The sequence below is a fragment of the Excalfactoria chinensis genome, chromosome 4 (assembly GCF_039878825.1).
Source record: "Excalfactoria chinensis isolate bCotChi1 chromosome 4, bCotChi1.hap2, whole genome shotgun sequence".
Taxonomy (NCBI): Eukaryota; Metazoa; Chordata; class Aves; order Galliformes; family Phasianidae; genus Excalfactoria; species Excalfactoria chinensis.
The window spans coordinates 55,881,089-55,907,611 of NC_092828.1; the positions used below are offsets into that span (position 1 = coordinate 55,881,089).

Below are 26,523 nucleotides of genomic sequence, written 5' to 3' on the forward strand. Positions count from 1 at the left end.
GTCATAAGTTCCTCAAGAGCCCTTTGTTTTTAAGGTCTTGAAAGCAGTGAAAATAGAAGCCTTTTTTTTTTTTTTTTGTCATTTGTTCCAACATTTAGTCTCCAATCTTGACTATGTTTTATCTATTGTTATTTTTTTACCCCTTGTTTTTAAATGGAGGAGGTCTGTGACACTCTAGGATACCTGCTTCTCTTATGTAATGTATTCTTCTGTAGCAGACTTTTTTGTTGTTTTTTGTTCCATTTTGTTTTTCGTATATTAGAAATAAAGTATACAGAACTCTCTCATTAAGAGATGTTTGTTCTACAGGACATTTAACTACATAAACAGAAGTAAATGGTTGATAAAATTTCTTCCCAAATCTCAGTTTTGTATATAAAAGGAGTATGTACAGCCATAGAAAAGGGATAAGAGGTAGAGAGGGAAGGGAAAACAGGAAACTTCCTCTCTCATATTATACATATCAAAATAATTAGGCTATATTTTGTCTGATTTCGTTTTGGACAAGTACTGGTGTTTGTTAGTTCAATAAAAAGAATGACAGTTTGTTTTTCTACCCTATAATCTAGCAGGCTAACACAACTTTTAGTATTTGCTTCTTGGACAGAATATCACCCTGTTAAACAGATATTCTGAAAGCAGTCAGAAAACCCAAACACACCCACCATTTATGACTAATGAGCAGCTGCTCATGCTACTGCTGCTGTTTTTCTTAAACATGTAAATTATTGCACACTACCTTTCCACAGCATTTAGCCTTGTCTATAATCTTCAGCGCAAACTCCTTTCCTGTGGATCTAGTGAGAAAAATATGAAAATGTTAATCAGAAAGCGGTCAACATTGCGTAGCATTATCTGTAGGAATATACACAGTGGAATGCCTCCACCCACAAAGGCTACTGAGAAAAAATGCACAGAACAGGCTTCATTTTGTTTTTCATTTTCTCAGCAACATTTGTGCCTGCTGTTTCCCTGACTACCACAGCCCTGCTCACTTACTTAGTGTGTTATTCCTAGGCTCCAGCTGCAATTCATTCTTCTGTGACCTACCACAACTGCCTCTCACCTCCTTATTGCAATGTGCTGAATTGTTCTTGGGCCCTCCACTTTGCTTTGTTCAACTGGTAGGCTTTAAAGATAAAATCATCCTCATTTACTTGTAAGGGAAGAGAGGAAAAAAAGCTTTATAGAAAAAAAAAAAAAAAAGATAGGATTCAGTAGAGCTAGGACCCTGTAATTCATTATGTACTAGTCCAAAATCCTGCTGGATTTATTAGGAGATAATTTTGTATTTCATTCATTCTTTTTTCCCCTCCCCATGAGTGTACAGAACTTTATAGCTATCATCTGTAGTACTGAGGCATTTATAAAAGGGTCCTTATATCCAAAGTAGAAAGGATGACTATTTTTGGTAGATACTCCCTTCAAAAGAAGGAGCTCCATTTTGCTTTTTATCCCTCTAAGCAATAATAAAAATCTTCTACCTTTATTCAGAAGGGAAAGAAAAAAAATGAGAGAAAAATAGCAATACAAATAAATTACCTTCTTTTTTTATTTCCTGCAATCAAAGATGACATTACTAATTGTAGGAAGGAGGAGTTAAAATTCAAAATGAAGTGTCATAAAATCCTATCGCTACTATCCTGTTTTTGTGGTAGTACCAAGAGACTTAAGTGTGCCTCAGAACACCACTAGCATATGTAATAAAAACACTGCAGGAGAATACAAAAGAAAAAATTAGGTACATTTTTAAGTTAACAAATTAATTCTCACTATACTCTTTGCATTAGATACAGCAAATCAAAATTGCTACCTCACAAAGAAGGAACTCAGTTAACATTTCACATTCAAATGATCCATTATTGAAAAAATGCAGCAGAGAACCTCTGCTCTCAAAGTGCAGCTGTATCTGCTAGGTTGTCATAGTTACAACCTGATCCAGGCTTTAGATAGAAGTGCTATCTAAATGGTATCTGTGAAATGCTATCCTCTTATAGAGAAGATGTAGAATCTACTATGAACACAAAGTGTAATTCAAAATCACAATTTATGTTATTCTAAATTAAGTGCATTATCTGAAAGTCTGCAAATAACTGATCAGCAAAACCCACTTAAGAAACCTTCAGCATTCATGCTGTGTTGAAAGAGGAGCTAACATTCATAAAGCCAATTCATTAACCAACTTCAAATCCCTCCTGCAAATGCTATACTATAGTACCTAAGAAAATACAAGGGATAACAGACACACAGTTTGTGTGTTGGTATCACTGCCTGTCATATGGACCAGTATTGTCTGACAGTTTGCTGGCATTCTGTCTAGCTGTCAGTATCAGTATCCATCTGTTGACTCGTGTATTCGTATATATAGACATATAGGCACCCTTTGCGAAAGAGACCATTTTATTTTGTAGAGAAGCAGATACAATGGCCTCCTGGCTCCACAACTGAAGCTTTCAATCACAACGTGATGAGAAATTATGTGTAATAATTAATAGAAATTAAACGAAAAGCATTTATAGTTGGCAATTCCTCTCTCCTAATTATTAGTAACAATTGCATTATATTTATTTTTTTTGTAATATTCATTTAATAGTGTTTCACTAAAGATGGAACCATATACAAAAGTAGGTCTTTGAGTTTAAATTTGACTTTTTATTTTCATATTTTTGTTAATTAATGTGAAGGTTGTTTTTCTAGCCCATTCCAAAAAAACATAGATGACATTTAGAAACCAAAGTGACATAGCAGCCCTTTTCCCATTTTCAGTGGAAATCACAGTTTACAAAATGCACAGTAGTTATTTCTGAAAATATTCAATTATGCAATCTTATGCGTTCAAACTTTCTTTCGTGAACTTTATTTGCTCTACCACTGACAAAGGATTTGTGGCCAGGTTTAGAGCATGTGGGAAGACGCTGTGAAGCACAATTCATTCAGTTTCTCTCAAGCCTCTTATGTGTGGCTTCTTGCAGAATGAAATGGATTTTGAATTCTTTTTTCAGCACAGCTGGTTGTGTTGCCTACTCATAATTTTTGTAACAAACCTGCAGTGTTTAAAGCACTAGGGAAGTGCATTCTCTCTAATGTGGTACTGCTTGTCAGGAACAGAGTTTCTTGGTGGAAACATCGAGCCCATGGAGTCTAGATGTTAACACTGATAGAAGCATTATCTAATCCCTGCACTTGTAACAGGAAGTTATTTGGAGTGTACTCAGATCACTCTGCCATTTTTTTCCCTTTATCAGTACTGTAATCTGGTAGTACTCTAGAAGCTGTCACCTAAGTCTTTGTTACTTAATTTATAAAACTTAGTTGCTACTGCGTCATTAAAGTATTAAAAATAATGTACATTGTGTTCTGCTATAAATCAAAAGGGAGTACTAGATGTTGTATTGCATATAACCCACCAATATTATTTTCAGTAAAGAAGTAACACAGATACAGTATCAAGGAACCTTTCTCTTGAGGGAAAAAACAACAACAAAGCTATGGCTTGAAGATCTGCAGTGGTTCCTTAAGAGCCTCCATAAAAAGGTGATATCTCTTTTAGCTTTGGGGATTAAAAAGCTACATTCTTCTGCTTCTCTCATGTACCTTTGCTGGAATAACACATAGGAAACTCTGAGTGTTTTGCTTTGTTTAGTTCTCCCAAAGTGTAGGCGTATCTTTGTGACTGCCCTTTGCTTTCATCTCATCACATTTCCTATGCAAATGTTCTTATGCACAGGGTTCTATCCAGTGAAATAACAGTTATCACAACTGAACGTTCTCCTTGCTCACCGTTCTATGCACTCCTTCACAACAGCAAAATTGCCATCACCAATCACCTTTCCGACTTTATACTTCTCAAGAATGGTGGATGACCCTGAGCACTTGTTTCCATTCACACCTGCAGAAAAGCAAGGTCAGTAATACAAACTGAAGAGAGGTGTCAGCAGGGTGTAATATATATAGATACAGACAGCCACAAATACAAAACAGAAGTGTAAGCTGTTTTCCTCTCTGCTTATTCCCTTATTTTTTATCTCAAACGTAAGAATGAACAGCATAAGACAACTGTTTGACCTTTCTTCCATACAAATCAAATATTACCTTTAGTGTGGATGTATTCTAAAAGTGAGGAATGCAGTTAGAATGCTTTCTGAACTCCAAATACTTTTTCTAAAGTATCATCTTGACATTTTTTGCATACATGAAAGATTCATCTACAGTGTATGTAAAAAACACAACGGCAAGTAAAAGCACACATTTTCTTTATATGATAAAAAGCGGAATACAGTCCAATTGCTTCAAGGTTTTGTTTGTTTGTTTGTTCAACCTAAACCAGGCTGCGCCATTGTCATGACTGGCCTTGTTCAAAATCTTCACCAATTAATTGGGTGAAGGGATACGATTCACTCTCAGCAAGTATGCTGATGACACAAAGCTGGGAGGAGTGACTGACAAACCAGCAGGCTAACATCTAACACTGAAAAAACAGTCTTTAATTACAGCAAAATTTTTGCAAGGGCATTTAGTAATTGTTTTTGGCCTACCTTCAGGACTCTGGCAATGGAGTGATTCAGGTACACCATTCACATTGGACGACGATCCAGCATGAGGAGGGATCTGTGAAAGCACATGACATCTTGTTATTTGTCATGATAAAGTAATTGCAAGGAGGAGTCAGGATGAAATGTAGAGAAAATAACAAAAATTTACAAAAAACTCGAAAAACACCCATAAAGAATCAGTTTACTTTTCCACTCTCATTTTATTTTTACTCTTGCTTTCTCACAGTTCATCCTCATTAACACAAAACACTGTCTTTCACCAAACTTGAGACATGCATAAGCTTGATATTACTCTTTATAGGCATAGTTGAACAGATTTTAGCAAAAGTGCTAGCAGCAAATGAAATTCTCTCCCACAAACATTCTCTCTTCATTCTATGGAATAATACACTCTGCATGCTTAGCAACATATATTTTCATGTCAGCTAGAGATTCAAACCCAGAGACAGCCATCTCCAGACAACTGTGTAGTGGTCAGTATATTCTAACACATCTACTTCACAGCTGGCACTGATAGAAGTTTCCCCAGCTGAACTTTGTCAGTCTGTGCCCTCATTAGAGTAGCACTGAAGTATGCTATGAAAGTAATGTAGAAATGCTCGCATGACCGTACAAGTTTACATTTAAAGAACATAATTTTGACAGTTTAAAAGTTTGTACTTTAGTTAATTATGGATGTGAAGACTGGGGACCTCTATTAACAGTACAAGTTAGATGTCTTTGTAAAAACAATCATCTAACTGGTTTTGAAGGACAGTGTCTGATGAAAACAGCTTTTGCTGTACTAACAACTTAACTGGTATTTGATCTGAACCCTCACAATTCCACCCGGAGTTGTCCTGCCATAATCAGCAATCAACTTCTATTTTAAAATGGGGTAGTGTATGAACTACTGATCTGTTCTATGTGCTAACTGCTCCCATTACAGATGAATGTAGTTTATTAACTTAGTAAATATTATTAAGTATAAAATAAAATTCATCTCATTATAAAATTATCACATTGTCCCACCCTATGTAGTATTTCTTGCTGTTCTGTGAATTTCCAATACCTTGTTTTTTTGGTGGGCTATTACAATAGTTCTCACTGCTCACCACATCAAGGATTAAAATGCTTCCCTGCCTTAAGCTCAGTGTCTGTGGAAATGGCTTTGCATGACACCAGGAATCCAAATGCAGCATTTTCCATTTAGCTGACATTGTCTGGTTACACTGCAGAATATTTTAAATCATTAACACTATTGTCAACAAAAAAACTGAACTGACAGATAGGGATATTGTCTAAAGGCTCATGAAATGCTAATGAATGCTTAAGTTTCTAGTGGCAGCTGAGCTGCCAGATCAGCTAAAGGTACAGTAGCTGTACAACTGTACAGCTGTACAAGTTAATTTTGCAGAGCCTCTAAAACAATGCTGGTTACCAGTATTTGGCATAGCAGTAGCATCAGACAGCAATGAGGCAGCTACTACTATTACTACTCATTGCTAATAACCTAAAATGAGACTGTGTTAATGTAGCTGTATTACTGAGCTGTTTGTTTAACAAGGATTAGGAACAAGGACACTTGGTTTAAATGACATTGATGCAAAATCATGAGTCAGTCTCTTATCCCATCAGTCACATCTTCAAGTATGAAACAGGTAACAGAAGAGATCCCCGCAAAATAGTAGACATCAGTCAAACTAAATCATCATTAATCCATTTGGGCTTTTGAATGAGTGAAAATACAAATGAATACCTAGCTCACCTTTCCACCTTCCTAAATCCTTATAATCAGGTCAGGGCATGACTAGGCACATACCTTCTTACCACCGTATTTACAAGAAAGAAACAAATAGGAGCAGGAAAAAAACCTATGAGAATAGGAAAAGGAAGAAGTCTAATGCTGCTGTTGTGGCTGAGATGATTGATCAGAACCTGAAACAGCAACTTAACCTTAGATCTGCCAATAATAATTTACCTCGTGGCTCTAGAGACCATATCAAACCCATTCTACCCATATTTTGGGAGCTGGGTGTATAGATCTCAGTTCTTTCCTCAGCAGCAAAACCAGTCTAGTCTTTCTGTGTCAGGGTAGACATAAATCCTTCAGCTGTCTATGATGTACAAGTACATCAGATTAGCCTGAAAAGGTGGGAAAGAGGTGCTAGTTAATAACAAGTGACTCATGAATAAGTAACAATTGTCAATAAGATATTTTCTAATCATTTAAACTTCCCAATGATGTGTGGTATTTTGAGTATGCTTCACCATTGATATCCCACTTGACTGGTTCACTAGTCATGACTAGATTTGCACAGAGAAAAGGATGCACACTGATACACTAGTGAATACAGATGGAATCTGTGACCAGCATGCAGATGAGACTTTGCAGCAACTCCTCCATTTGTATTCTAGTCCACACAACACTACTGCTTTCTTTCAGTACTGCTCCCCTTACACCATGCACAGAGTGCACAGGATCTAAGTCCCCCTTCTCACTCATATGCAAGTCCTAGAAAACTCAGACCCAAGGTAATATTATTACTTCATTGATAGTAAAACACCTGTTTTCTACTATATAACAGACAAATAGCCAATACAGTACTGTAGGATTTATGTAAACTTTGTGTTTGTATTTAAAAGTGAAAGGTGGAAAGAGCAAGAAGGTAATCTGAGGTAACTGTACATCTGGTGGGATTTTAGTTTTCATCTAATGAGGTCTCAGGAAGGATCCACAGATTGAATTTCATATTTGATTGAAGTAGAATGGTACCTTAATTGACTAACCTTTGCAGTCGGGTAGAATGAGCTCTCTATGATACAGATGTTTGTGGAAATGTTTTGGTTTTTTTTCCCCATATTAAAATTCAATAACTAACTTGGTTCCATATTGGATAGTGGCTCCTAGAGTATGTTGGTTTTTTTTCTGCAGCGTTACAGTTTCCCACCTAAAGGTGTCTTTGTGTCTGTCTTTTACTTGTCTGGATAGAAAAGGAGGACTTCTGTCTCCAAATTGCCTGGTCTGGTGTACATGGCTGTACATGCATGTGCAAGTGCTTTATTACAGTGCTCAATACTAAAAAAATCTCTAAGATAAAAACAATATAAATACACTTTGTTTCACTGCTCTGGCAACACTGTTTCTCTTAAAGAGATTCTGACTTTCACCACATTATATAAAGCTTTTAGAGAAGCTGAGGCAGAGATGAGAGGACTGGAGTTGATTACATTGGTTTTCCTCCCAGCGCAGAATAGCCAAGTCTATCTACTAGTCCAGTCTACTCTGTGAACATGAAAGAAGCTTAGTTGTAATTTTACCAAAAGGAGCAGTTAAAGAACTCCTCTCAGAACTGCTGTTGTCTAGGCTGTATAATTCCTTGCATATATCCTTAATATGCAATTGCTAACAGATAAACGTGTACAATACGAAAGATTACTGCCTTGATGAAGATAGGTACTAATCTCTCAAATCACATAAGCACATGTTTAACTTTAAGTAAATTAACTGTCCCATTGAACTAAACTGGAATAATCAATAGCTTAAAGTTAAGCAAGTGCTTAACTTATTTGCTGGATTGGGTTTTAATGCCCTTTCTCTTCAATCGTTTGCTCAGTAAGTCAAAAAAGTAATATAAAAAGTAATATACAAATTAAAAACGCTCCTACTTAGCATACCTGCAATTCTGAGAAATGCCTCAACTGCAAGTATATTTTTATTTTTTAATAATAATAATAATAATAAAAGGTAAGACTTCATGGTACTTAATTCCAATAGGAAACAACAAAACACATCCAAGTAAGGGCATTACAACGCTACTGTTCTTATTCTATTCTCTGGAGATTTTTATGATACATGTCATATTTAGTAACACATGTACCAGATGAGCTAGGAGTCAAAGTACCCTTTATGGCATTACACATCTGAGTCTATAAACGCACATTGAGAGCCAAAGAAAAGTGCTAAAGAAAACAAATATGACCTGTCTACAGAACAGGACTCATCTCAGACATTTGTCATGTGTCACCAAATGTAATATTTCCATTCTTTCTTAATCCATGAACAAATTTTAATCTCCATTGAAAATCTAGTGGAAAGACAGAAAACAAACAAACAAACACAGCGCACCTGCTCAAAAAAGATCATTATAAGAGTAACCATGTACTTCATGCCCCTACCTGTTACCTGTGATACCTGAATCCTTACCTTGAAACAAACCCTCTACATAGTAAAATGCTTAGTAATGGGATAAAATTGTGAGGTTAAAAATAGATAATAACAAAAGGACAGTAGTACACAAGTTTGTGTGCTTCTTTAATGTGTGCTCTTATTTATTCATGCAGCTATAGTCAAAAGGCAACATTGCAGTATCTTTATTTTTCACTTACTAGACTAAAGGCTTTTAAGGTTGTGGGGAAAATGTGTAGTGTTTATTATTCTGCAACCACAGCAGTCATTCCTGTGACTTCAGTGTCATCTCAGATTCCAGTAAAATTTTTAAAACACTTCTGCAAAATTGGAACACTGTAGAGCACATTGGCTTAATGTATGCAGTGAACAATTGATAGCTTATGGGTGCTTTATTTGGAGAGTCGAAAAGGAACAGAAGTAAAATCTTTCCCTTAAAAGATAAGCTGTGTTTCCTGCAAGTAGATTCTGCACTTCTGCTTATCAGGCTCTGCAAAGAAGAAGGAATCCTTGTGGACCGAGAAGGCTTCATTTTAAAGGAAAAGGCAGCTTTAATACTGGATTCCCAAAGGCAAAAAATCCTCGGAAATATTCTTTATACCTTCACTGTCTGCCAAAGTATTTTACATCCTCATTTTTTCTTCAGCTGCAGTCACGGTGCCTTTAAATACATGCAGGAAACCATATTACTTGTCTGTGCAGTGATGCAGTCGTAGCAAGAAGGAATTCTTCAATAATAGGGAACATCAGTAATCTCAAAATACTAAAATTTGTCTGTGCTTTCCTGCTGTTTTCATCACTGGATTGGCCAAGATCAATCTTAGAATAATAGCAATGGGTTTCTTAAAATGATTTTGTTTTGCATGAAAAATGCTTCCCTGTTACTGGTTTTATGTTGATATTTACCACTGAAACTGTCATTAATACTTGAACATAACTGGAAAATTGCACGGTATTCTTGATCCTTTTGGAAATCATCCTGAAATTCACCCACTAATTTTTCCTATCTTTAGTCTCCGAAACACAACTGGAATCCTTCTACTGAACAGGTACATCTCGATGGGATAAAATAAGGGTTACCCACTATTTCAGTAACACATTAGGTCTGAGATTATTCATTTATAGTTTCTGTTTTCTTTGGAGATATAGGAATGACTTACTTGACAGGAAGACTCATTAATATCTAGCATCAGTTAAACTTCTAGATGAAAAGGTATAGCAGCCTACTTCATTGAAATTGACAGTGAAGGGAAAACAAGACATGTCCACTTTGCAGAAAAACGCTTGCTGCTAACAGAATTATCTCCTTCTCAATGGAGCTTTAATCTATCAAACAATGTAAGGAGAGGGAAAAAAAAAAAAAAAAAAAAAAAAAAAAAAAAAAAAAGGCGCCTAATTATCCAGTTTCTAAACTTGTAATTTCAGTAATGAGCATTTGTTAAGTATTGCACTGACCAGCTGAGAGCTTCATGTCCGCTAATTTTGGCATCCTTTACCATAGATTTATGGTAAGAGCTGTCAAGACAAATTGAGCACCACAGCTACAATTTTCAATATCTGAATTATTGCAGCTCTTGAAAGTGCTTTATAAACAAAGATCAATCTATGTTGGTTGCTTTGGACAAAAAGCAACTATGGAATGGTACATCCTGTCAACATGAATTGTCTCAATGAACCAAACAACTAAAATATATTGAAATTTAACATGGAAATCAAAGTCTTTTCTCAAGTATCTAGAGAAAAGATTACTCCTTGCAAAATAAAGACATGGTAACAATTAGCATGTCAAAAAACAGATCTAAATACTATTCAAATGACTTTCTTTTGCCAGACCCCTAATTCAGACAACAGTTCTCCACAGAATTATGTAGCCTCTTCACAACTCTTGTGTTCACCAAAGGGAGTTATTTCTTGATCACAATAATCAGAGAGAAAGCCATCTAGTGTGCTTTCACAAAAGCTGCAATTCACAATTCCATAAGATTCTCCTTGAAAGGACAGCTGCACACATGCAGCAGTATGATTCTCTGCTGTGTGCTCCCGACCATTCCTTTTATTTTACCTAGCAAAAGGCTGCATGCAGCCTTTAAGAACTGTAAATGTGTCTGTTTTTTAAATACAAGAGGCAGAGAATTCTCTTGGTGCAACACAAAGAAAAATCTGCCAGACTTCAGGCAGCTCTCAAAGGAATCCCTCTCATTCTTTCTGTCAGGAGATTGCATTAAGTAGTGAAATTGTGTGCCACAGGTGAAGGAAGGGTGCTTCTGATGAAATTCTGAGCAGTTTAGCAGCGCTGCTAAAACTGAAGGATAATAGGCATATTCAAACCACTGTCACCACCCTCAGCCTTCCTTAAGTTTTGTCCATCCTGCAAACCAAAGACAAAATACAAGAATCTTTCTTCAGCTCCCTTTTCCACTCTAACCTTGACTTTAACCTCATACTAGCAAGGCTGCTCTATAAAATTATAGCTTTTATTTATTTATTTATTTATTTTTACTATTATTCAGTGTTATTTTAATACATCAATTAATAGAGAATATTTTTATGGTTCTGGTACTTACCTTGAGTCCACGAAAGCTGCCTGGGCTTGTTGGTGAAGAACTGGAGGACTTTGTAGATTTTGGAGTGGATAATTGGCTGCTTGGGGTTCCATTAACTGCCAAGCAAACAAATGGGAGATGATTAAAAACAAACAAACCAACCCACCTAACTAGCCTTAAAACATAATATTTCTTTCTGACTATTTATCACTAAAATCTGTACACAAAGATCAAAACAGACTCATCAGCATTTAGGAATAAATTATGTGATCACATGCCACACAACTACAACTATTCCCCCAAAACCCATGTGGCTAGATACGGGTTTAAGAGAATACACAAATATTACATTGCTCTTCCAAAGTCAGCTCTGTACTTTGCAATTGTGAGAGCTTTTATAATAGACATAATCCCTTTACATTCCATAATTTACTGTGATATAGCACAAAATATGGGGAGAAAACATGTTCATAAGCGGAAACACATGGTTGTCTGTTTCTCCCTTTACTTTTCAGATGTAACATTTAGCAGAACACAGAACATTTTTGGTGGGCTTTTGTTTGTTTGTTTGTTTGTTTGTTTGTTGCTGTTTTTTGAGCATATCTAAATATTATGTTTACAACTTCAGCAGTCTATCACTTGGTAGACCAGGCTGACTGCACTATAATTTCCAGAAATTCCTTCATAACCATATCTCTCTCTCAAGTGCGATGTTAAGGTACAACTATTCAGCTACGGAATAAGTCTGTCTCGAAAGCTTTTCACTTGGTTCCCAAACCATTTACAGGACTAAGAGTTTATTTTTTTCTGCAAATGATATTTAGTCAATAGTCATAGTTTTGAGTTTGACTTTAACAAGGGTTGCACACAAGAGTTGCACACAAGAGCAATAGATAAGTAAGTTCAGCTTAAGTGCATTTTTAAAGAAGTAAAAGGAAGTTAGAAGCATATGTCCCTTCTGCAGATCTGTAAATATGGTACTTTTCATCAGTTAGTTTTACATAAACTTCTTTGAACTGGGCATGTCAGCACCTCCTTGTTTTGTAAGGAATTTGCAAGTAGGAAAATGCAAAGGTCTAGTAAATGCTGTTAGAAATAGTTCCAAGCTGTAAAGTATGTGAACAACAAACTGACCAACTATTACTACAGAAGCAAACAATTTTTGTTTCTTCACAAATTCTTTTATATGAAACTCACAGATAAGTCAGTCTTTCCTGAAAATAACCATTGAAGCCTACACTGTAAGTCATCTCTAAATGTCTCTAGGTCACTGTCATCCTTTTAAGCACTGGCAGAACCACCACTAAACTGTACCTGTGAATTTGGCTGGTTAACAATCTTCCCTCTTTTCTAAGGAACAATATCCCACCATGCACTCGCAGTATTCCAGCTCTGTCCTAGTATCTTAGCTGTGCATGCTGGACAAGTGTGAGCGGGTCTGATTAGATGACCTACTGAGGTTCCTTCCAATTATTTTCCTTCTGTGATTATACAACACACAATCAAAGAATTGTATGGGTTGGAAGGGACCTCTGTAGATAAGTCCAACCCCCCTGCAGTCTGCTCTACTTTTTTTTTTTTTTTCTTCTTTCTTTTTTTATTTAACTTAGAAAACACAAGCAATCTGTATTTATTTGTAACACTTAGCTTGTTTGCTAAGTTGATTTGCTACTTATTTCATGTATATAGAAAACTTACCTTTCTTAACTATTTTCTATGTATAAGTACTTCTGAGTATTCTTTCTACACATAAAGCAGCCTGAATATACAGAAAAAAAAAAGATCTTCTGTTTTTCCTTAAATAGTGCATGTTAGGTGACAATTTACTGTACCGGAATGCTGAAAACTGTAAAACCTATGAATAGCTTTCAAATTGTTAACTTTTAATGTGATCCAAAGTCACAACTTATTTGCTAATGAAAGCATATATTACTTGTAAGGGGTCTAGTGTTTTAGGGCAATATCAGTGAAACTTTCAGTTGGAACTGAAGGTTGAAAGAGATTTCTTGTCACTCCAGCCTAAGTTCTAAAACACCACAAGAAAAAAAGGAGAGCAAGAGACTGCAAATAAAAAGGTGTGGTACGCATATCTGCACCTCTCTTGTCAGCAGATCTTACCCCTGTATTTTTGCACTAGCTGAACATTTCTGTTATGATATACACATACATTCTGATTCTCAGAATGCTTGTTTTCTTGTAGTAACCTTTATAAATGTAACACTGACACCATTAGCAGATGTCCAACAAACAACTGTAAAGATTCATTTAGATTATCCCAGTCAAAGACCAACTTTTCACAAAAACACTGGATGCATTATGGCTCTGGCTCAGTAAATGCAAAATGTGCATTTCAACCTTAAAAATAAGCACAGATGCAGAGGAAAGTGGAAGTGGAGAGGAAGGAGACACACTAGTGATAGACAGCCATAACAGTAATGGCTCACCTGGGGATTTTGCTGAAGAATGAGCACTGGAGTAGTGGCCACCCCTCTTAACTGTACTCATATGTTTGACACAAAGGAAAAAGACATTAAGGAGAGAAGTTATTAAACAGCCCCGAACATGCATGAAAGAAAGAAGGGGAAAAAAAAGGATAACTAAAATCTACATGAGAAAAAATAAAGCAAGTAAATAGAAGGATAAACAGCAGACACTTTGGATAAATTTTCAGATTAACCTAGCCAATGGAAAAATAAGTAAGGAAATGACAGTGCTGATTTCTAAATACTTTGCCTAAAATTCCCTGTTGATAATGAATATATTATATATATATTCTACATATTCTTATATATCCCATGTAATCTCATCACAGTTAACAGGATTACATGAAATACAGATCATTTGTGAAAAACACTGTTTGAGGCTTTTCAATTAAATATGCCAACTTTGTAAACAGATGACAAATATTCTACTTTTCAAGATCTCACAGACATAAAACGACTTTAACCAGCATTAGTTAAGCAATAAATATTGATATGGATGTGAGAATATGGAACATATTGCAGTTTTGAATACACGCACAGGAGCTTATGCACATAAAATTACAATTGAAGCAGAGCACGGTATATTTACATATTCAGTGGTTTGATTTCAGGGCTACTTCTCCAGATCTGAGAGAAGGAAATCAATTAAGTTTTATTATACTTAGAAATTAAATGCAGAACTAAAGCAGGAAAAACAAGATTCTTCCAGTATTTGAAAGGAGCATATAGACCAGAGGGGGAATGGATGTTTACAAGGGTGGATAGTTATAGGACAAGGGGGAATGGTCTTAAACTAAGACAGCAGAGATTTAGGTTAGATATTAGGAGGAAGTTTTTGACAGAGAGGGTGGTGACGCACTGGAACAGGTTGCCCAAGGAGGTTGTGGATGCCCCATCACTGGAGGCATTCAAGTCCAGGCTGGATGTGGCTCTGGGCAGCCTGGTCTGGTAGTTGGGAACCCTGCACATAGCAGAGGGGTTGAAACTGGATAATCACTGTAGTCCTTTTCAACCCAGGCCATTACATGATTCTGTGATTCTATGATTAAATCTATGTGAGAAATAGATAAAATATCTTTATCAGGAAACAAAGCACAGCACTTGTACTTCACAAAGATCCAATAGCTTTTTCAACACTTTAAGCCACTGCTAGAGTGTATTTTATGTGCTCATCCTAGAAGTTGTACCTGATGCAGGTGATTTGCTTCGACGTGAAGGTCCTGGACTTTTGGACCCAGAATACCTCATGCCAGATGATCGGGAGTAAGATGATTTCATAACACGGCATTCTGCAAACCAAGCAGATGAATTTCAAACACAATTCAGCGTACCAGCTTCCTGCAGACCCTGCAGTTTCTGATTATTATCCAGAAAAAGAATGTCAGTATTTTCCAAATATGCTTGCCAAACCAAATGAAACAGTCAATCTCAGGATTGACCTACCCGTCATAAAAATATTTTTGAGCCAAATGCTTTATGTAACATTCCGCATGTCATATTGGAAGTCTTGAACTTGGGTTATGATCATGATTCAAGTTTGCACCTATGCACAGCTGAATGATTGAAGTTAGCCAATGACAATGTTCCTCTGATAGTTCAGTAAATCCTGTGTGCTGTAATGGCAGCTTCATACAGGGTAAGTGCACAGCAAGCTTATTTTACCTTCTCTTGCAAGAAACTGATGTTGTGAACAGTTTTTGAAGAGGTGAAAAATGCCTATTGCTTCCAAAATGCTGAGAAAACAGATTACTGTAATTTACCATCAACTATATATCATGAAATAAAAGGCAAACCATATAGGAAAGGAGTAAATAATCATACATGTATTGACATTTTTGAAAATTTCAAATTCCTACAGTTAGCATCTACTGCAAATCTCTCCCCTTCTAATCTTATCATTTTCCCTCTTAATTTTGTCTCTGTTATTCATCACTATGATGGCAATACCATTACTATGCTATCAAGTCATCATCAAAAACGATACGTAAAGCGGTGTGCCCAAGCCATGATCCACTCTGTACTGAAATTACTTTTACTTGTTAAGACCTCCAGAAGTATTATAGAAAACAAGGACCATTGAAGGTGAAGAGACCACACGAGTAAGAAACCCCCAGCTGCTAGTTTCCCAGTAAGGAAATCAGCGTACTTAGTCTGTGCATGTTAGAATGAGAAAAGCAAACTTATACCCACTAGGTCTACAAAAGTATTTATATTTTTGTCCAGACTAGAATTTGCAGTGTGAGGTGATACAGTCTTGTTCTCTGCCTGCACAAGATCTCAGCTAGTTTAAAATTGCATGTAAAAAATATCATTTATTTGTATCAACATACTTTGGTAGTTCTAGAAGAGCAGCATGCTGGCAATAACAGTAGAATGGTAGAGAGCTGATTTTGCCAACACATTCAAGTGTACAAAACACTGTTGTTAGACATATAACTATACTACTTAGTATAACAGAAGATTCTGTAATGAAATTACAGTGTTTATAACAATTAGAAAAAACAGCATAAATACACAATCCAAAGCCATCCTCATATAATCTGATTATTCTTGCCAGGGCAATTACTGTTACCCATGAAACTCTCACAGTATAAACAAGCTCCACATTTGGTCTACAGCATTCAAGAACTAAATATGAATTGTTTATTAGGACAATCTGAAATTAGCAGTGACGTATATGATTTTTCAAAACTCACATGAAGACAATAACACAGAGACCATCTTGTAGACCACAGTTGTCAAAAGAAAACATTTATAACTCATTTTAGAAAAATTAGAAATGTAAGTGAACCTTTTAAAATGAAATTCTGTTTTCCAGGCAAGTTTAGGGACAGGATTTGTTTCCAAAGAAAATAGATCATGTTTGTTCGTGCATTTTAACTGATATAGAGAATATAGACGATGGCTTGAGAAAATGCTTTGATATGAAAATATGTTCCAGCGCATACTTTCCTATATCACATAGCTCTTGAGGAGTGGCCAGAGATTAGGGGAGGATGTCTCAATGAATTTGACTGTTTCTAGTGGGTTAAGGAAACGCAGTCTTACCACTGTGATCCAAAACGAAGTCATCCTGAGCATACCGATATTTTTCAGGTCCACATGCAATGAAGACATCATCATCTCCAAAGAAGTCCTGCAAGCATGTCACCTTAATGGCAAAAAAAAAAAAAAAAAAAAAAAGAGTAAAATAAACAAATGTACTATTTTCAAATGCTAAATCTTCCATTAGTCAGCAACTCTTAATAAGTTTGTGTGCTCCTTTTCACTGTAATGTTCTTCTATAATAAGTCATTGTAGTTCTCAAGTGCTTCAGCTATTCCTCCTATGCAGGAAAACTCACAGTCAAGAATGTAAGCACTACTGCTCCTTACCTCCAAGACAACCTGCTCTTACATGTATACCTGTACTTTTGCCTATACGTGCATGGTGATGGCTTTGCAGCCAGAAACCCCAGTGGTAGCACTAAAGCTTCTGGTATTCTTGCATTAGTGGCTTGTGGGCAAACTCTGATAAAATTTTTGCTTCTGTAGTATTTTTTTTAATGCTTCAAGGCATTTAATTTTCATCTTTAAATGTCACGCAAAACCAAACCAAACCAAACCACTACTTGTCCCTTCTATTAAAAGGCGTTCAAGAAAAAACAAAATGCAGAGATCCTTCCATGCCCTTTAGAGCTCATTCTGTTTTTAACTGTTAAAGTACTAATGTTAAATCTATTTCAAGAAGGATGAGGCTTTAAAAAAGACAAATGCTTTAGACTTTCTTTGAGGGTACAAAAGCAAAGATCACAGAAAAAATAAAAACAAAAAACAACCAACCCTCAAGAAGTCAGTTTGTGTGCAAGCAAATATCTACTTTAGAACAAATTAAAACCAATAATGCCATGAAATGAATCCCAATGAAATGCTTTTAATTTACTCTAAGGAAAAAAAAAAAATAAATGTTTACAAGTAGCAAGATAATTCTTAAAACTAATCTGATCAACATTTTCCTGTGTAATTGCTTTACATCCTCTCCTACTCCCAATCTTCCCCACACCTTTCTCTGTTATTCTTAACATTATTTTTAATATTGCATACCCTGAATGAGATTTGGGAATAAAAGACAGGCAGGAGCTAGGAAAGATGGAACTATTTGGCAAAACCATTTAATTAACCAGGTGAAACAAATATCTGTTTCTAGGGAAACGTGTATTTCTTCTCCTTTCCAGCTACCTGTCAGTACCATTTGCATAATTTACCCGGGGTGATAATGGCAAACGCTGGCAGATCTGGAGGGAGGGTTTGCTGCTGCCTGCAGCAGGCAGCACTCAGAATACCAATGACCCTGTGTGCTCTGCAAGAAGAGACCAGGCAGCCAGAAGCAGCACAGTTGTCATGGCAGCTTACCCAGAACAGCAGCAGGTGCCCCTCCAGTACTGTCCTCATGCTGTGCCACTTGCAGTACTGAGTATTTCTTTCACTGCATTAGGGAGACAAAGGATTCCAGCCACTGACAAAATCCTTTTATTTTTATCTTATAGTCTCGACAACGATCTAGTCACATTGCCTAGAGACATTTTAAGCTACACTTGAAATTGCTACCAAAGAGGCAGTAACAGCTTGATTCAAAAGGCTGTACAAATTTAAGAGTTTTGCTAACATGGGATGTGTTCCCCTCTACTTAATAACACTCTACTAATAACTGAACTCTGCCATTTCCAGAGATTTCAGAATTTTTTCTTCCATTTGCCAGAAGCATCACCACTGAGCAAAAGCAAGCTTTAGAAAAAAAAGACCAGACATCCTTCCCACCTGAAAGGAGTAGGAGGGCAGAGAACTCAAGAGCCAACTCAAACCCACCAATATAAGATAAGCTATGAGAAAGCATTCAAAATAGTCATCCTGGATGCACCACTGGAAACAGAAAGAAGGACTCTGTGAAGCACAAGCTCACATCCAAAGTCCCAAAGTGGGAGCCATTCCCAGAGGCTCTGTACGCCCATCACTTGTTAGCATGTGCCTCTAGTGCCCCTGTAGAGCTGTTTTGAGCTGGTCACACTTAAATGCTGTGCTAAAATGAATCCGGCTCTAATTAAAGCTTCTCCCTCTTATGTCAGATTGTGGAAAATACATGTGTGGTATCATCCTTTTGCTGTTTATAGAGCAGTTCTATATACCAATGAATCTACAAATATCTGCACAAAAGATGACTGGAATAGCCTTGGACGCGCACCTTAAAACCTTTTCTAAATGGTGAGGAATAAAGGAATTGAAAAAAGAAAGAAAGAAAAAAGAAAGAAAAAAGGTATTTATTTCCATAGACTTATGCATAGTTTCCTCACACAAGAATACATAGTAGAAATTGACAATATAATTATCGTCTATCTTTTTTTCCCCCTGGATATTTCATAAATAAATGGTATATATTTCCATCAGAGAAATAATGTTATACCAGTAACATGTAAGCCAAGTCAGAGCATCCAGTGTCACACTGTGAGCCAGAAGAAGGACAAGTAATGGGCGGAAAGCAATGACTGGCAACCAGAGCACAAGCCCTAGCCAACAATACTGCTCTTGACGTAGCAAAACTGGATAAAAAACATAACAGTATTTGACCTCTTCATCTGCAGATTATGACAATGCTGTTTTTACTTTATTCATGCCAAACAACAGTGCAACAGCTCACAAAGAAAAGATATCCTTAAAGTGTGGCATCCAGTTGTCCCAAACACATCTGTGTGGAATGGAAAGAAATTTACACACTGAAGTAAATAGTATTGTGTTCCTTAACTATTGCCTGGGGGCTTTAACTAATTTCAAGTTCTAATATGAAAAAATTCAAGCTTTTAACACATGCGCTTGTGATGTAACTTTGAAACACAGATAATACAATTGGTGACAAATTAAAAAAACACCACACAGCAGATCAGTATCAACACCCTCCAGCCAAGAGTTCACTGAATAAATTGTTATTTATTGCAGCTGCACAGCTCTGTTTCATTCTAAACGTAGAATGATGAGCTGTAAAGTCAAATGGCCTGGTTCAATTTAGCATGGCTGATTCAATTGAAGTATCAGCAACAGGACTGTTCAGTTTAAGCCTGCAGAGCCACACCCTGCATCTGGGGAAATCTGCTCTGGATGACAAAATCCCCACATCAGATGGAAACTGAACTACAAGGGAAAGGCAGAGACGATTATTTTCATTTCTTTTTAAACAGTAAAGAAAAAAATATATTTACTGACTTCAGGAAAAGAAGTATGTATGGATATGGTATAAATATTTGAAAAAGGAAGTGCTTAAGATATGAGGCAAAAGAGAAGCTAAGAGAAGCAGCTGGATTTGTGGATGTGTTTTCAGCTCAGTGGTAGTGACAAGCATTAAAGGCTGAAGCTCTTGAAGAAATGCAGTGTGGTTTTGGTTTTTGTTTTTTTTTTTGTTTTGTTTTGTTTTGCTTTAGTTAGTTTGTTTGTTTTTTCCCCCAGGAATTGCTACCAAAAAAACATATTAAATGCCAGCATGACAGAACTAGATATAACCTCCAGGCTACTACCTTCAGTCTGACCGGTCTTCACTTCTCTCCTGAGAAATGCTACTCCTCTTTGACTGGACCAGATTACAGCTGTACTGCCCTGACAGTTTTGCCTTTTGCATAAACTTTTCTTTCTGAGTAAGCAAAAGTAAAATATTTGTCTATTTTTACAGGCTAGCTTTGTAATCAGCATTTTTGTTTCACTTTTTCAAACAAAGTTAGCATTGCCGCAGTTCAAGGGTTTGTGTATATTCTAAAGAGCAAAGTACAAGCAAAGCAGTCCTGCAAAAAAAGGGCAATTTTCCATTTTCTATTTTAGTTTCGCCACCAGCAAGGGAAGACCTAACTTTCAAAAGGAAGTACTTCCTCCGAGCATCCTCAGGAACTCAAAGGGGAAGGTGAAAAGGGCAGTTCCACCCCTTCCTACTGAGCACTGTGTATTTAACACAGCTTTTCGTACCTTGGAACTTCCCCTGAGTCTCTGCACTGCCACAGAACAACTTGACCAAGCCAAAAGAGATAGAGGTGTTTACTAAACCATTAGTGTCCTTCACTACTGAAACTGAGAACAGAACAAAAGAGGTTCAGCACTAGCTTAAGGCAGCTGTTTGCCTGTTTATACTGAAATACATTTCCTGACAGGTCTTCAGTAAACTGTGAGAGAACAGCCAAACCAGTAGCCAGGATACATCCTGGAAGAAGACACCTACAAATAAAGGTCATAAGCCAGTGAATCCTTGATATACCCTTCTTTAAAAAAAAAAAAAAAAAAAAAAAAAAAAGTACTGGAATTGCCAGTATTCTTTCTAATTAACAACATGTTCACTTGGCAGAAATTAAAGTGTCAAGGGCAACCTTGCTAAGTGAATTAGAAACAGGTGAAAAATAAACCACACAAGAGCCAGGCAAGCATGGAAGCCCACATTAGAGTACACAGGAATAGCAACAAAAACACTACTAGTCTGAACATGTGGTAAATCTGGAATCTAAGGCAGAATAATAAAATTCTTGCTGGTGCAGAGAAGAAGCACTTGCCGTCTTTGAGGCTTAACTAGGTCAGGTCACACAGAAAGAATGCAAAACTAACAACTGTTACAAGACGAGAAAGTTCATTACCTGATTTGTTATATGCCTGTGCATGTTGGTGACTTGAGACCAGCAAATTTACTTTACAATTGAAAGACTTTCCTTTATACTAATCTCTTATGTTTCTGTACAAAATAATGAGTATTTTAAAAATTATTTATTTTTATCAATTACACAGATGCTCTAATACCAACCTAACAACCTCAATTAGCCGGTCTGTGAAAACATCTCCTTTCTCTGTATGGATGGATCAAGCAGTGTCCCCTCACTAAGCTGCTGGACATTGCTGGACATGGCTATATGTTATAATCTGTTTTCTAGGTTACAGCGTCCACAAGGCATTGTCTGATTGTCTTTTCTCTCATTAAGTTCAATAGACAGTGAGAAAAGTTTCTTGAATATGTGTGTTTAAAATAATTTGTAAATACTGAGTGTGTGTGTGTGTGGGGGGGGGGGGGGGGGGGAGAAGAAAGGAAAGAAAAGAACAAAAAGAAAAAAAAAAGATATTGAAACAATGACTGTAAGAAAAGAAGAATAATGCTCCTAGGCCAGCTTCTTAAATAACTATTTAATCATGGACTGTGACACATTCTTAGAGTCGTAATCAGAAAATGAACCTTCTTTCACAGATACCCCGTAATGAGGAACAGCAGTGAAAATGAAGGAGACAAAATCCTTCTGTCCTACAGGGAATCTGAAGAGTAAGAAAGAAAACAAATGTTAAGTATTCGCCTGCTGCCTTGTAAATGGAAAAAGTTTGGCAGTAAGCCCAGGAAACGCCTAATACAGTATGACAGTGCAGAAAGACTGCGTGAACAGACTGGTCAGGGCACCAGAGCTCATGCAGCTATGTGGAACAGATGACAGAATACAGCACATACCACATTTTAGTTTAATTTTAAATGTAAACAGGTTTTTGCATCTATTTTTCAATATCTCTAGAGTTTTATTCAGAAAATGAATACATGCGGAAATGGGAGATTGCAGTTGGGTGCATTTCAAACAGATGGATCAGCTTCACTGCAACTGAAATGACTGCCAGAAAAATAAGCTCTAGAAATATGCACAATATGTGTGCTCCTATCATGTATCTTCCAATTCTGTAGGACTTTTTGGCAAGGCCTACTCACTAGTCTTCCAAAGGGAAGACCTGACCTCTTTATGCAAAGAAGTATTTCAGATACTGCACTAATTATGTGCAGATACTTAGATATAGGAACAATTACAGTTGAGAGGGATTAAAATTCTGTAAATTTCGAATAATTTTCACTCACACTATACAAAACATACCATCATTCTCTGTAACAAAAAACACCCCAGTACAACCAGTAAGTATCCCAGTATTATCCACTACTTGAAAAAGGAATTGATTGTTTCAGTGTATTATATGACAGTGAAGTTCAAAACCACGCTTCCCAATTCAAAGAGAAACACAAACAACAGTCCTACTAAACTTGGAAATAACTGGAAACTGGAAGCAGAATTAACTGATGTTAAACTCATGACCATAATCCAGTCTGTCTGAAGAGGAAAACACAGCATTTTCAGTTACCAGAATTATATCTTTGCACACAGAGGCATTAATCACAGCGGCTCAAATAAGTCAGCATAACAGATTCTTTCCTTTAGTGGCACAACTGGGAAGACTAATGCGGAACCAAAAATAGTACCTGACTTCATACAGATTACCTTCCATCTTAGTCCCGAGTAGCTAGTCTAAAAATAAAAGCAACTTGTACTGAGAAATAATTTTAAAAGAAAAAGCAGACCTAAGAACAGACAGCTGGCTTAGTTCAGTAAAATATGGATTCAGTGATGCAAATGTCATTAAATTATAAGCTATATTGTTTATTTTCCACAATACTAGCTCCTCTGCACTACTGAAGAAATCAGCACCTTTAGCTAGAATCACCTTACTTGACAAACATGGAATTCATGTCCTACGTACTACAGAGGACTTAGAAGAATGAAATTCACTTTCATTCCTTTGACTTTTTAGATGAGAAGTGCTGCTGGGGCACACAGCTATAATCTGCTGCAATCCCAAGCTTCTGCTGTTTGTGAGCAGGTCCTATAATCAACCACAGTGAAACACAACCATTTTATTTTGCATATGAGAAGAGAGAGCTGCTCTGGCTGCAGCACCTCTCTGGCATTTCTCATGATGTTCCCAATAACAGCTGCCAACATGCGGAATTAATCAAGGTTCAACTCAGTCTGCCTGAATCTGAACTACAGTGCTACATGACTTTGCTCTTTGCTCTGCTCTGGTTTAAAGAGGCTGGCATCAAGCTGCTCAGTTTGGCTCAAAAAGGCACCTATTGCTGCAGCTGATGGAAACACATAGTTTTGCATAACAGCATAACTAAGATTGGTGTATCCTCAGGTTACAGTTTTTTCATTACTTTTACAAGGATTAATTTGCTCAACCAAAAAAAACCAAAAACTTCAAACTTCCCTCCTTTTCCTTTCCCTAAGAAAACAACATCCTAACCAAGACTAAGCAGACATTTTATAAAGAGACAGAAAGGTGTATTTGCAGTAGCTTTTCAATTTATTCCATAACTAGATAAAAATTATACTGAGGTTGGAGATGGTGGTATGTTGTTATATTTCTGGGAAATTATACCAGTCTAAAATATCAGGCTGAAACGTGCTCACTGTTTGAAAAGGAATTCAAAGACATAAATAATATCCATATAAGCATAATTCATGTTTCTGAAAAAGAAAGACTTTTACATAATCTAAAACAAAAGTAAGGATACAAAACAGAAGACAAACTTAATTCACAAATAGGATTGATGATCAATCAGTTTTTCTCCTCCTCAGATATCTCCTTACAGAAGATTTCTTTTATTATTTATAATAGATAATATATAATAATAATATATAATGCTCATAATAAATAATATATAATTAACAGCATGGTGCCCCCATCCACACTTAAAAAAAATAAATGTAAATAAGTTAAATAAATACTAAGGTACAGGTGCACTCATTTATCCATACAGACAGAGGTGCACAAAACGCTGATAAACGTTTTATTCCAGTGATGACTCAGAAGAAAGCATCACTCACAGCTTCCCCTTCCCATCCCTGTTTCTGCCTGCTTAAACATCTTCCAGTTCAGTCACCAGAAGAAGTAATGGAAATCTGTAGTGCGAGTAGTTATCAGTCTGAGGAAAGAAATGCAGCAATTTCAAAAAGCTCTATCTGTATGCTTATAAAGATCTATTCATTTCACTGGTACTTCACCTGAAACAAGCATCTGCTTTCCAAAAATATAAATCTACAAGTAATTTCTAAATGGGATTCTGCTCAAATCCAAGGTAGCAGTGCACTAGTATAAACCTTTGCATAAGCCAAAATATCAGCATTCTGGGTCCCACCACCAGCAGCTGAGACTGGGCTGCTGCCAGTTCACTGCTGTTTGTAACACAGCCAACCAAGTCCTGCTGCAATTGCATCTCTTCTCTTAAGTGATCCTTCTGGAACTGAAATGTACTGTAAGTTCATGCCTGCTCCACACAGAATGGAGGTATGTAGTACAAAAGCAATGCACAGCTTGCATCTGGGTATGCAACTGCACAGTAATGCACATCATACACTAGACTCACCTTGCAATACCTTGGTATAAATGGAGAACAAGCTGTCTCAAGATCACAAACACACTTTGCAACTAGCAGCAGTGCCAGGAAGTGCTACTTAGCAGCACATCAGGAGCAGATTCCGCATCTGCTCTGAAGAGAAATTACAAAAGTAACACTGTGGCAAGGCTGTCATTACCAACTACTGCCTGTGGCACATACAACAACGTGGCACTAATTCCATTCCTACAGTTTTCTGTAGTCAGGTCAAGATTTTATTCCTCTCGTCTCCAAAAGGTAAGCAGCGTCCTAATTTAAGAGGCATATAACATGATTAATCTTTTTGCTTTCTACTAACTTTCATTACATGCATGGTTCAACTTACCAGTTCTCTGATCCTGAAGAATCACTAAAAAAAAATACATAAAATTCTCTTTTGACAAATATTTAGCATAAAATTTGTCATTTTCTTCCTCCTCTGGCCACGAGCATCTGATGCTCTGCAAAAGCAGAAATGCTTCTTCAGTGATAATTTCTGACATTTCTTTCAAATGCTGAAATAGCACCACAGTCCTAAAATAATACAGGCCATAAAAGCGGAAAGTGGGCATTTCACAAAGACATGTCTGGATACTATCACTGAATCTCACATATTAGTTATGTGTGATACATAGTGTAGATTCAGTTTACACTCATTCCCCTTAGTTTCTCCCATTGAGAGAATTTCTGTATGCACTGGAGTCCTGGTCTGAATTTCAACCACTCCTACACTTGTATACAGAAGTATTAGCCTTAATCCATTTAGTAGCTATTGCTAAAGCAGGAGTATAGTTCTGCCACTACTCCTCCATTGGGAGGTTACTGCTGTCCTTATTTCTACTCTCAAGGTCTAAAGCTTTCACAGATATTCGCCAGTGCTTAAAGAGCTTCCTAAGCAGCTTCTGGGAACATATGTTGTTTTTACTAGCTCTGGGTACAGTTTCACTGTGTGTGCCAATCAGGTCTCTGTGGGGCCATGTCAGTGATCAACTGACTTAGTATTCAAAATTAGAACACAAGCCCAGCTACTTTAGGCAAATTCACTGCAAGAGTCCTAATTCTTATCTACATGAACATATCTGATCATAGTTAATTGATTTTACTTACCCTGACATTTCCTGTACCGGTACATTAAAATGGGCTGGCAGATACCTGTCTGGCTTGCAAAGTCTTCCTGAAGAAGCAACACTCATAGAAACTGCCTTAAGGAAGATGTCTAGCAACATGGTTTGTATTGATTCAAGCAGTCTCATTAACAAATCATTTTAATTTAATTGCAAGTGGAAGATCTCAAGAACAAGAGGCAACATGGCTCATTTATTCTCAAGATAAAGGCACAATCCTAAAAGGTTTCTAGAAAGCACATATGGATCAGGGAAGTGAGGTTTTGTTTTGTTTTGTTTTTTTTCTTTCTTTTACTTTCCTGAGACCCCAGAACTATCTCTGGTGGAGGTGCAGACACCTGATAAGTGAAGTGAAATCTGAACCTGAATTTACAGTGATCACATATTATTTTACTATTCCTAGTTAGGTTTGTACAAACCATC

The 26,523-nt window shown here is 36.7% G+C and overlaps 1 protein-coding gene across 4 annotated transcripts in view; it reads right to left on the reverse strand.

The window, feature by feature from the left end:
- The window catches only part of DCLK2 (doublecortin like kinase 2), a 73,588-nt gene that overhangs the window by 20,049 nt on the left and 27,016 nt on the right, over positions 1-26,523 (reverse strand). For 2 of the 4 annotated variants that reach the window (XR_011903411.1, XM_072335075.1), the window contains exons 3-9: positions 16,796-16,898; positions 14,935-15,036; positions 13,709-13,759; positions 11,286-11,380; positions 4,536-4,608; positions 3,781-3,889; positions 740-797 (exon numbers count right to left, since the gene is read on the reverse strand). Coding sequence is in view for 2 of the 4 variants with exons in the window: in XM_072335075.1 (XP_072191176.1) it covers positions 740-797; positions 3,781-3,889; positions 4,536-4,608; positions 11,286-11,380; positions 13,709-13,759; positions 14,935-15,036; positions 16,796-16,898 (591 nt within the window). In the remaining 2 variants the exon portion in view is untranslated. The remainder of the gene's footprint in view (positions 1-739; positions 798-3,780; positions 3,890-4,535; positions 4,609-11,285; positions 11,381-13,708; positions 13,760-14,934; positions 15,037-16,795; positions 16,899-26,523) is intronic. The other 2 variants (XR_011903412.1, XM_072335076.1) reach the window with 1 other exon arrangement.